This window comes from Carassius auratus, unplaced genomic scaffold (assembly GCF_003368295.1).
Source record: "Carassius auratus strain Wakin unplaced genomic scaffold, ASM336829v1 scaf_tig00217198, whole genome shotgun sequence".
NCBI lineage: Eukaryota > Metazoa > Chordata > Actinopteri > Cypriniformes > Cyprinidae > Carassius > Carassius auratus.
Window position 1 is genome coordinate 62,401 of NW_020528938.1, and position 12,776 is coordinate 75,176.

The following is a 12,776-nucleotide window of genomic DNA, read 5'->3' on the forward strand; positions in this document are numbered from 1 at the left end:
TTTGAAAGTGTTACAACCATCCCCTTACATACAACCAAGAACATTTTTGTGATTTTAAAAATACTACAGAATGCCTACAACTTGGTTGGGAAAAACAGATATTGGAGTCGATGCTAGTCTTTTAAAAAGAGCAGCAGAGAAAGTTAGGAAAGGAAAGTCTGTCAGGGCAGTGGCAAAATCCCACGGAATCTGCCATGTAACATTGAACAGATATTGGCAGAAATATAAAGAACTGAAAGACCAGGGATTGAGGGACCTTTCCTCGTGTTGGATACTACAGTCCTCACCAGGTCTTCACCAGGGAGCAGGAGGAGTCTTTGTCATAAACCAGAGAAGAAAATGGCAGGGCCTGATTGGTTTGGCTCGTTTATGAAGCGGAACCCCAGAGTTTCATTTTTTATTTATTTTTTTGTTCTTGTCACCATTGTGACTGGTAAAGAATGCATTTCATTTGTTCATTCTCTGGAGTGGGGATAAACATACGTCTGTTAATTTGCTCACACACACACACACACACGAATGTGCACGTACAGACATACACATGCACAAAAACACACAATATGCTCATACACTCCCCATATTCACACATATTTATTGTTGCAGCCATTCATTTAAAATAAAACTGTTTTTGTGGCATATCACTTGGAGTACCCTTAGTTTTTGTATATTTTGTCTACCTGTTACAACTTACCCCAGTATGTGTTACAACCTACCCCAGTAGTGGGGTAGGTTGTAACAAAGGACCACCTTGTATTTGTCATCATCTCACAAAGTCTGTGATATAGTTGAATAAATTTAAATTGTTGCCATTTGTAGTATAAACATGTGGGTACTTTGCCTAGAAGTTTTAGACATAGCCAAAAGAAAAAGGTAATTTTAGGCGCTGAAGAAAAAAGTGTTACAACCATCCCCGGTCTCCCCTACTTACATGCCTGTGTTTTTATTTCTGTAATAAATATGGCTTTCAAGCCAACAGTTAATTTGGAGGATATTGATGGTTTATTGCAGGTATGTTGTTTACATGAGAAAATCTGTGTTACAAGTTAAACAAAAATTCCAATAAACAATCATATTTTGAATTTAAATAGTTTCTTTGTCTTGAGTTTACATTAATTATTTACATTTTACATTTACATATCCAAAAAGTTTCAGTCTTTTAATTGCGATTAATCGCGATTAATCGCGATTAATTTTAAAAAATTGTGCGATTAATTAGTTAATTGTTTTTTAATCGATTGACAGCACTAATATATATATATATATATATATATATATATATATATATATATATATATATATATATATATATATATATATATATTAGGGCCGGGACTCGATTAAAAAAATTAATCTAATTAATTAGAGGATTTGTAATTAATTAATCAAAATTAATCGCATTTTAATCGCATATAAATATTTGACCTGAGAACAGTGAGAAGTAATTTTTTTCACATGGATTTATAGTATACCATTGAATAATGACTGAATACATAAGCTTAAGCAAGAAAATATTGTTTATTTTTGTTCAACCAAGTCTAGCAGACCAGTTAAATTTTTTGCCATGAAGTGTAGCAACAGCATATTTAGAAACAATTTAGAAATAGTACATTTCAGAAATTCAGGAAGCTTATAGGTGCTGGAACCTTCTGTAAAGTGTTTTTTTTTTAAGTAAAACACAATACTGTCAATTACATTCAGAACATTGGAAACACTTACATCTCTCTGTTGCTTCAGAGGCCATAACATACTAAGTCCAACTCTCAATAACCTTGGCCAAAACAATAAAGAGTTCAACATAAACTGTTGCACCAACAAAATAATACATAGTTCAACATAAAATGTAAAGTCCACGCTAGCTGCTATATGTTTTGCGTTTAGGTGATACTTAAGGCTGGATGTGCTGCTGCGGTGATATGCGAACGCTAGTTGGTGCTCCAGTATAATCGGTCCCGCCGAAACTCATCCTGTGAGAAACGTTCCGCGGTGCCAAAAAAAATTATTAAAAATGCGGGAATTTTTTTTTCTGTAATTAATTAATCTTAGTTAACGCGTTATTTTTTGTGTAATTAATTAATCTCAATTAACGCGTTAAAGTCCCGGCCCTAATATATATGTAACCTCTGTGTTATGTCTTCTGCCTAATATACTCTCTCGGACACCGTCAGGTTTGTGGTAACAGCAGGTTTATTCCACATCTGCATTTATGACAAAGGAAAACAGTGTTGAGTAGTCATCTCATGTGGATAAACAGCGCATGATCTTTCTCAAGGGAAATCCTCCATTACTTTGAGGATTACCCATATGTACTACTCTTAAAGCGCTACAAAAAATTAAAATACAGTTTGACATATTGATCGTATAGTGAACTTAAACTCAAACAAAATAATTAAAACACATCAAATTATCCCTCTTAATCTTGCAAGGAGGAAAACAACAAAATGTAATTACACAGATTTCCTACAGTTACCTTTACATTTTACAGTATTGTTCAAAATAATAGCAGTACAATGTGACTAACCAGAATAATCAAGGTTTTTAGTATATTTTGTATTGCTACGTGGCAAACAAGTTACCAGTAGGTTCAGTAGATTGTCAGAAAACAAACAAGACCCAGCATTCATGATATGCACGCTCTTAAGGCTGTGCAATTGGGCAATTAGTTGAAAGGGGTGTGTTCAAAAAAATAGCAGTGTCTACCTTTGACTGTACAAACTCAAAACTATTTTGTACAAACATTTTTTTTTTCTGGGATTTAGCAATCCTGTGAATCACTAAACTAATATTTAGTTGTATAACCACAGTTTTTTAAAACTGCTTGACATCTGTGTGGCATGGAGTCAACCAACTTGTGGCACCTCTCAGCTGTTATTCCACTCCATGATTCTTTAACAACATTCCACAATTCATTCACATTTCTTGGTTTTGCTTCAGAAACAGCATTTTTGATATCACCCCACAAGTTCTCAATTGGATTAAGGTCTGGAGATTGGGCTGGCCACTCCATAACATTAATTTTGTTGGTTTGGAACCAAGACTTTGCCCGTTTACTAGTGTGTTTTGGGTCATTGTCTTGTTGAAACAACCATTTCAAGGGCATGTCCTCTTCAGCATAGGGCAACATGACCTCTTCAAGTATTTTAACATATGCAAACTGATCCATGATCCCTGGTATGCGATAAATAGGCCCAACACCATAGTAGGAGAAACATGCCCATATCATGATGCTTGCACCTCCATGCTTCACTGTCTTCACTGTGTACTGTGGCTTGAATTCAGAGTTTGGGGGTCGTCTCACAAACTGCCTGTGGCCCTTGGACCCAAAAAGAACAATTTTACTCTCATCAGTCCACAAAATGTTCCTCCATTTCTCTTTAGGCCAGTTGATGTGTTCTTTGGCAAATTGTAACCTCTTCTGCACATGCCTTTTTTTTAACAGAGGGACTTTGCGGGGGATTCTTGAAAATAGATTAGCTTCACACAGACGTCTTCTAACTGTCACAGTACTTACAGGTAACTCCAGACTGTCTTTGATCATCCTGGAGGTGATCATTGGCTGAGCCTTTGCCATTCTGGTTATTCTTCTATCCATTTTGATGGTTGTCTTCCGTTTTCTTCCACGTCTCTCTGGTTTTGCTCTCCATTTTAAGGCATTGGAGATCAATTTAGCTGAACAGCCTATCATTTTTTGCACCTCTTTATAGGTTTTCCCCTCTCTAATCAACTTTTTAATCAAAGTACGCTGTTCTTCTGAACAATGTCTTGAACGACCCATTTTCCTCAGCTTTCAAATGCATGTTCAACAAGTGTTGGCTTCATCCTTAAATAGGGGCCACCTGATTCACACCTGTTTCTTCACAAAATTGATGACCTCAGTGATTGAATGCCACACTGCTATTTTTTTGAACACACCCCTTTCAACTAATTCAACTAATTGCCCAATTGCACAGCCTTAAGAGCGTGCATATCATGAATGCTGGGTCTCATTTGTTTTCTGAGAATCTACTGAACCTACTGGTAACTTGTTTGCCACGTAGCAATAAAAAAATATACGAAAAACCTTGATTATTCTGGTTAGTCACATTGTACTGCTATTATTTTGAACAATACTGTATGTTAACAGTCACTTATGTGTAAACAATCATGTAACTTCGTTACAATTCAACATACTGGAGGCAGACAAACAGCATAAAATACCTCAATCATATGTTCAAACATTACAACACTTTCTATCAACATATGGTAACATACCTGCATTTATGACAAAGGAAAACAGTGTTGAGTAGTCATCTCATGTGGATAAACAGCGCATGATCTTTCTGGAAAGACGGCATCATTTTAAAGTTAGCTTGCTATACTTGAGAGACTTTCTATCGGCTATAAAACACATAATCTAGCTTAACTTTTACATGCTTTTAAAGTGAGTTAACACTGTTTAGTCCACGGAAAATCATAGACACGTTACCTCAAGGGAAATCCTCCATTACTTTGAGGATTACCCATAATCCTTCGTCATTACTAGCGTTCGCTGCAGGTACACTTTGTGACAGTAGGTGGCACCATACTCACATTTAGTAGGATTTAACCTGAACCTTTTTAACTATGTTACATATATATATATATATATATATATATATATATATATATATATATATATATATATATATATATATATATATATATAGTATTTGGTCTCAGTATATTTTCCTGCTTTTTTGTCCTTAGCCAATCACATGCCTTCATTTTGGAGATTATGAGCTGGACACAGGCAGCGAACGGCACCTCTGTGTCAGCCACACCACAAGGATACTCTGTTTTCTATCAAATCAAAGCGTAAATATATGTAAAATATATATCCTTGTGGTTCTGCTGACAAAGAAGTGTGTACGCTGCCTGCGTTCAGCTCATAACCTCCAAAATGGCGATGTGAAGAGAAACAGAGGAGACATATTTTTGAATAAAGACTTTTATTTTTATTTTTTTGTGTACAAAAAGTATTCTCGTCGCTTCATAACACTACGGTTGAATCACTGATGGCAGATGGAGTATTCTGATGACGTCTTTCATACTTTTCTAGATTTTGACACTGTTACTTACTTGGCGGTCTATGGGACAGTAAAAAGCCTCCCAGTTTTCATCCAAAATATCTTAAATTGAGTTCCGGAGACGAATGAAGCTTTTATGGGTTTGGAAAGACATGACGGTAAGTGATTACTGACAAAATGTAAATTTTGGGGTAGAGCAACCGTTTAAGATTTGATGTAGACACAGAGGTGCCAGAACTGCAGCTGATAGAATGTGCACTCGATACTACCATATTTCTTTAAAAGCAGATCATGGAGATATTTTCACGAGTTTCAAAAGTTGTCATATCATACACCCCTAAATACCATATGTTAGATTACACACATTTTATAAAATATCTTCTTTTGTGCTGAGCAAAAGAAAGAAACTGGTACAGGTTTGGAACTAGTGAAGGGTGTAAAATGTCAGTATATAAGTCTGCAATAGTGCACTGTTCTCTACAGCCTTGTAATTAATTAGTATTTTTCTAGGATATTTCGTTTTGATGTAAACAATCTTAACTTTAAAAATGAAAAATAAGGTGCAACTGTACTATTGTTTTTTTTTTTTTTTAAAGGAAATAAGGGACACTCCAAATATTTGTACTATACCATAATGTATGTCTGCCTGCAGTTAAAAGTTCCCAGAAATGAAATCACATTTGTTTTGATTGACCTATTTATGTACAATTATTTTTAAAAAAAAATTGAATGTCATACAAAAAATGTTTTGGGCCTGAGTAAATTGTGCCATTATAAAACGTGACTACACTAGTAGTGTAGTAATTTAAGAGGTGAAAATAATGTTAAATTACACACATACACAGCGTTGCTGTAAAAACGGTTATGGGTATAACTTCTGCTGGAAGTAGTAACAGTATTGACTAAGTTGTGCCGACGGTGAATTGTTTGTTTATGTGCGGTTTGTTTTCAGGAGGGAATATATTAAAATGGCATTACAAGTAAGGGATAATGTACATCCAGCTGGTTGTTATCTCGGAATTAAACCTGATCAGGACCCGATGCGAAGCGGAGTATCAGCCTACTTGCCACATAAGTAAATAATTAGACGCAAAATATTGATTTGAGTTGAAAAATTTAAATGCAAAGCTTCCGTGAAGACAGCAGTTGCGAGCAAGCGGCAAATTCAAACAAAACAGACATTTAAGGGAACTGTGCAGTCAAACAGTGCAGTGGGGAAGTCGTGCCCTAGTGGTTAGAGAGTTTGACTCCTAACGCTAAGGTTGTTGGTTCGAGTTTCGGGCTGGCAATACCACGATTGAGGTGCCCTTGAGCAAGGCACCGAACCCCCAACTGCTCCACATGTGCCGCAGTATAAATGGCTGACTACTGCTATGGGTGTGTGTTCACTGCTGTGTGTGTTCACTTTTGTGTGTGTTCACTGCTGTATGCGTGGACTTTGGATGGGTTAAATGCAGAGCACGAATTCTGAGTATGGGTCACTATACTTGGCTGTAAGTCAAGTCACTTTCAAACCACGTATTACACAACATTTCACCACAAAAGTAATTAATGCAATAAAAGAATGAAGAATAAAATGTTTTAAAACCTTACCAGTTTGTTAGTTAGGAGTTTTACTATTTTATTAGCTAAACAAACGCAAATCCTTTACCACTTTTGCAGTGGTAGCTGTTTCCCGGTAACGCTGTACTCAACGCACCACTGCGCTCACAAATGCTGGCTTTTGAAGGCATGATGAAATTAAAATAAAATCGACCAATCACCACAGATTAGCGTCACACAAAGGAGGTGTTTGGAAAAATTAATTGTTGAGCGAATCGTTTGGGAGTCGTTGACCAAATAAAGTAAAAATAAATGCATATTGTAAGACAATGAAGTGTCAGAAAATATTAATTAATTATTTATGTCAAATAAGCTTAAAGATAAAATGAGAAGTGTGAAGAAAATGAACACTCTGAACAGAACATGGCCCATCATTTTGCAGAAACCAATAACTCTGGGAAAAAAAGAGAGACATTTTTTACTTAGTTAATAAAATGACATGCATATGTTCTAGTGAATTTGCCCACGCTTCTTATGTGCTTCACCACTCAGTGTTGCAGCGTAACTGTGCCCTTCTAATGTTACCTGAGAAATATGAGTATACAGTACATATGTATAAACGCTGAAATATAAGGTACTGTGATTATAAAAACTGTAAATGATCTTCTTGCAGATTAGTTGATATTTGAAACAGAATATGTAACGAATAATAAAAAAAATAATTAGTATGTAAAACCTGCATTTTTTTCCCCATAAAGCAGCCTGAAGATGACCACAACATTGACAACGGCAACTTCCTAGAGCTCATCATTCTCCTAGGGAAATTTGATGTATGTTTGAAGGAACATCTCACTGAGTGCATAGAAAAAAGTAAAAAGATGCACCAGTCACAGGCTAGGGGTCGCGGAGCTGCTGTAACATTTTTATCCAAAACCACTGTGAACACTGTAATTTCTACAGTGAAGTTTCTAATTCAGGAGACCATTGCAAAAGAGGTTTCTGAAAGTGTCATATTCTCTGTGCAGATAGATACAACACAAGACATTACGTCCCATGAACAATGCTCTGTAATTTTTGAGAATTCTTGCAGTGGTTAAGTGTGAGGCATCCACTGGTCAATATTTTGTCCAGATGCTGACAGATGTGATGGAACGTTTTAATCTGGACATCAGTAACCGTGCAAGTAATGCTACAGATGGGGCATCAAACATGCAAGGCCAGTACAGAGGCTTCTCCACAAACCAGGTACGTTTGAACCTAGTTCTGGCTGACACAAATGAAATGGCCATATCCAGTGGGCCCCTGTTCTCCCTCATGAATGACATTGCTGTTTTCATTCGTGAATTGTATCAAAGAATGTATGTGTGGGAGCAAAGAAGCAAGGATTCTGGACACAGACGTCTCTCTACTATCATAGAAACAAGGTGGTGGGACAAAGTTGTAGCCTTGAAGAGGATCTTTGGTTCATTTGGAAAACCAGACCAGGCTTTATACATTGATGTCCTCATGACACTCAGCATCTTTCAAGGTCAGGCCAATTTAAAAACTGCAGGGCGTGTAAAAGCTAGAGGATTCTTAGAGGCTCTGATGAGGTATGACACAGTGTTAACTGCTCAGCTTTTCCTGGGTAATGGCAACTCAAGATACCAAGAAGAACATGGCAAGAGATTTTAAGTCAGTTAACCAAGCTGCTGAGTCCAGTGGCCAAATGCACAACTCACGGTGGAAGAGGACTGTGAGCTTGAATTGGAGGCAGAACTTCCACAGAAAAGGAAGAGGAAAAGGAAGATGATGGCTGGAGAAATGACAACAAGTGATGAGACTCTCACAGATGCAAACAGAGCCTAAACTGTTTGTTAAGATGTACTAAACAAACAGTGCAAATCTTGTAAGGAATGCCCAGTCTGTTGCTATCAAATTCTGAAACGCTACAACCTCTTCACAGATGCGTATCATATTCGTGGCTGTGGATTCAGGTACCCCCTTACTCTGTGTTTGACACAGGAAGTTACTCTGTTCTCAAACAGATCAAAAGTCGAATAAGAAGCACACAGTCACAAGAACACCTGGAAGCATTCATGCTTATGACCACAGAAAAATACATCCTCATGTCCCTCGATAATGACTTGGTCGTAGACAGAGTTGCAGAAAAAAGTGTCCTGTTGAAGAAAATCCTTATCCCCCAACATTGAATAAAATGCCATTACTGGATTGTTTTCTTTTTTTTAGGTGAGTATTCAACCTACATTTCTATGTGAGTATTCAAGTTAAACTGTATATTACAACCTCTTTACTGTGATTTATCATACAGCACTATGTGTTGTGTTTCAGATACCTGTTTTGTATTGGTTCAGCCAGAGGGACTGCAGTGTGCTGATACCTCCATGCCTTTCTATGTGAGTATTCAAGTTAATCCAGAATAATATGCTTTTAACACAACATCTAGTCAACATCGAGTTTCCGCGCGTCGATTGCTTTGGGCCGGGCCTAGTCCAAGTCCAGGTCCGTTTTTTAGTCCCAGTCCGTCCCTGTCGCCCATTATATTTAGTTAAAAACTAATGTCACCATGTATTTTACATTCCACTTGTGTCTGTGTCTTTTGCAGTTTTTCGTACGGTGCAGTCATGAGGTGTTAGTTCAAATTAAAAAAATGCTTATAAAAAAGTTTCATTTGAAGATATGGCCTTGTTTAGGATCTGTGCCTTTGTAGAGCTCCGGCTGTTGACGTCACGCAATCTAAACTCCACCATTTTGGCAGGCCATCAGGAGAGCGCTAGAGTGGCTTTAACTTAGCATTAGTATCGACAGTGGTCAGACAATCATTTAAAACTGTTTAGACATTACAAACCTTACTTACTATAACATGGTGGACAGCTGATGTGCACCAGGATGCCAGAACAGGGAGGGGGAAGGAAAGGGGAAATCATTTTATCATATTCCAAAGGATCCCGATAGACGACTTAAATGGTTCACTGCAATAAAACGCACCAACCAAAGCAGCAGAACAGAGCGATGGGAACCATCAAGCAATGGATTTTACTTGTGCAGAGATCACTTCATATCAGGTATGTTCTTTTTAATCTACACGTTTGTACTTACACAAACCATCCTAAGGATTGTTAGATGTGTGAAGATTCAGATATATTACAGCTGTAAATATTATGTACCAATGTGTACTTACAATGTGGTTACTATGTAAGCACACAGGTATTAGGGATTCAGTATGAAGTGGGACCTCACTGTCAATCAGTGTTGCCACAGTTACTTTGAAAAAGTAACTTAGTTACTTTACAGATTACTTGATTTAAAAAGTAACTAAGTTGCTTTACAAGTTACTTGATTTTAAAAGTAACTAAGTTACTTTACAAGTTACTTTATTAGTTACATTCAGCAGCTGCCGACAACATAAAAATGACAACTGGTTTTGCCAACAATCACTTTATTTAAAGTGTATTTTTAACAGTAACATCAACAATCTATCTCTTGACAATTAAAGTTGAATTTAAAAACCATTTCCTGAAAAAAATACATGTTTTTACAAAAAATAAAGGCAGTCTTTCTTGATTTAACATAAATACTTATCTTAATAAAAAATAAAAGTCTTTCTTGACTTCACTTAACATAAATACTTGTTTTAATAAAAAAATTAAATAAAGAAAAAGACTATTACTTTTTTTTTACCATCAAGGAGTGGTTTTACAAAACAAAACAAGTGTGTAACACCACATGTAAGCTTATATCATGTTTTCTTTACTTTTGTTACTTTGGCCAAATCTTAGTTTGTAATCCCATGTTATGAGTGAAACAGTGGAGTGGGGCGAGTAAACCAGTGGTTGTACCTCATTAACAGAAGCTTTTCAAACCTTTTGTCAGAAAGTCTATTTCTTCTAGGAGTGAGCACCAAACCTCCTAGACTGAAAAGACGCTCCACAGGAGCACTTGATGGGGTTGGAGTGTTATACTTCAAGAAAATGTTCTTTATGTTTATAAACTGATGCAGAATCTGAAGGTCATATGCTGACCTCAGGTAGTCCATGACTTCATTTTCTGCAGAATAGGTCTCCTCTGGCTCTGCTTCAAAAGTGAAAAAGTCCATCTCACCTTGGCTGGAAGATGTGGTGGGCACACTAGCAGGGCTCTGTGCTGCAAGAGCAGTTGTACGGCGGCACTCTGCTGTCAGAAGCTCTTTTACACACTCTTTCCTACCTGCATCTCTCAGCCATCTGAGTTTGAATTTTGGACAACTGACTGCTGCGAGAAGGGCATCTTTGTCGTCCAGCACACCGGCAAAACGGGTCTGGATAGCCTGAAAAATATAATTGATATGTTAATGCATACATATGCATACATACATAATGCAGGCCTATTTTTTATTATACTGTATGTCACTTTATCATTACTTACAAATCATGCCTAATGTGGGATCAATATTATGGATTTAATTTTGTTTTAGGTTACTTACTGACAATTGTATTTTTTTTAATCTTCTTTTGCAATGATAATGTATATTCTGTTCCATGTTCATGACTAGTGTGATGCAAGAAATTTTAACTAGCTTAAAAGAGGGGAACATACCTGCACTATGGCATCTGGAAGGCCTGCAGTCATACTGGAAAGGGCATCTTTAACATCCAGGGTCTTCTGCATCAGAACTTCAAGTGTGGGCAGTAAAGTCCCATAAGGACAGTCACCTTGTAAAATATCAAGTGCTGCAGTCAGAGGCTTCATGGCGGTGCAGTACTCATGCAGAAACTGGTACTCTTTCTCTTTGAAGCACTTAACTCCCAGCTTGGTGCACAGAGTATTCAGCTCACACATGGGGATTTCTGCAACTCTCTTTACAGCATCAAAAAATGAATTCCACCTTGTGGATGTTGGTACCAGGAGCTTTCTTTTGCTGACTTCCTCCACTGTTTCTGATGCAAGGGTAGATCTACTTGATTTGGTCCAAAGAGCTGAGCACTTTGCTGTGCTGCTCCTATACACAGCCTTCCTCTCTGCATTGGAAGTTAAATATTTATCTACATCATTTGTGGAAATTAGGTTGATGGTGTGTGAAGCACACCTGTGGTGCGGGGGAAGAGACAGCTGGCATTCACTTTCATCAACAGCTGAGAGGATTTCTGACATATCTAAAAAAGTGACATCATCATTTGTGGGGGTGGACTCTCCCTCCTCCGTCTCATCATCTGACTCTGTGACAGGCTGATAAACATTAAACGCCTTGACAAAGTTGGATCCATTATCAGTCACTGTTGCAACTACTTTATGTAGTAATCCATACGATGAGTGAATGTTTTCGATTTCTGCACCAATAACATCATACGTGTGTCTGCCGCGAATTCTCCTACATGCCAATGCAGCCTTGTTGCGCTCTAATGTGGATCTACTAATCCAGTGGAGTGTTACTCCCATATAACTTCTGTTGTTAGCAGTCCAAATATCTGCGGTAGTTGACACAAAGTCGACCTCATTCAGCGCTGCCTTCAGATTTCTCTCCATCACTGCATACTCCTCCTCCATGTAAGAAGAAAACGCTGTTCTGTGAGGCAGCGCGGCATTGACTGTGGTTGGGATCTTGTTTATTATGGCACGAAACGAGGGTGAGTCAACTGTATTTAATGGCAGCATTTCCTCCACAACAAACTGCCCCACTAACTTCTTCAACTCTCCCCCACTTACTGGTTTTGCACCGAAGTCCAGCTTTTGTTGTTTGGGTGGTCGGGGACCTCCTGCTGTCTGCTTCTCATCACCTGGTCTGACTTGCTCTATAAGTTTAACTGTACAGTGCTGCGACTCCAAATGTTTTTTCAAATTCGATGTAGTGTTTTTGTAGCTAGATAACACTTTGTCGCCGCCAGCACAGAGTGTACAACGGACCTTAATGTTGTCATCTTTAGCTGACACAAACTCAAAATAGTGACTGTATTTCCATCTAGAAAACGCACATCTCTCGCCTCCCTCCATTGTTTACGTTTTTGTCGCTACGTGGGACGTGACGTGAATTCATGCATGCTGAAAACGTGACTTGTCGCATACGTGACTTCACTCCCCGAGAAGCAAGAAGAATTTTTTTTATTATTATTAAGGAAAATGACAAAAATAGTAACGCACAGTGACTTGGTTAAGTAACTTTAATCTGATTACTGGTTTGGAAATAGTAATGCGTTAGATTACTCGTTACTGAAAAAA

The 12,776-nt window shown here is 37.6% G+C and overlaps 1 protein-coding gene and 1 long non-coding RNA gene across 2 annotated transcripts; both read right to left on the reverse strand.

Moving 5' to 3' along the window:
- Positions 1–2,136: 2,136 nt before the first annotated feature.
- Positions 2,137–4,612, reverse strand: LOC113100221 (uncharacterized). The gene is made up of 3 exons (XR_003289584.1): positions 4,463–4,612; positions 4,249–4,316; positions 2,137–2,195 (listed from the first exon to the last, which is right to left on the reverse strand). It is a non-coding gene; the product is annotated as an uncharacterized LOC113100221 (long non-coding RNA).
- Positions 4,613–10,145: 5,533 nt separating this feature from the next.
- Positions 10,146–12,540, reverse strand: LOC113100220 (uncharacterized). Its single transcript, XM_026265010.1, has 2 exons — positions 11,160–12,540; positions 10,146–10,890 (listed from the first exon to the last, which is right to left on the reverse strand). The coding sequence occupies exons 1-2, from the start codon at positions 12,213–12,215 to the stop codon at positions 10,378–10,380; spliced, it is 1,569 nt and encodes a 522-aa protein (XP_026120795.1). The 5' UTR covers positions 12,216–12,540; the 3' UTR covers positions 10,146–10,377.
- Positions 12,541–12,776: the final 236 nt, after the last annotated feature.

Excerpts from the sequence above, each read along its gene's own strand:
- LOC113100220 (XM_026265010.1), bottom strand. The coding sequence starts at position 12,215 with ATGCTGCCATTAAATACAGTTGACTCACCCTCGTTTCGTGCCATAATA. Across the intron at positions 10,891-11,159 it reads TTCCAGATGCCATAGTGCAG|GCTATCCAGACCCGTTTTGC; the intron begins GTATGTTCCCCT and ends TATATTTTTCAG.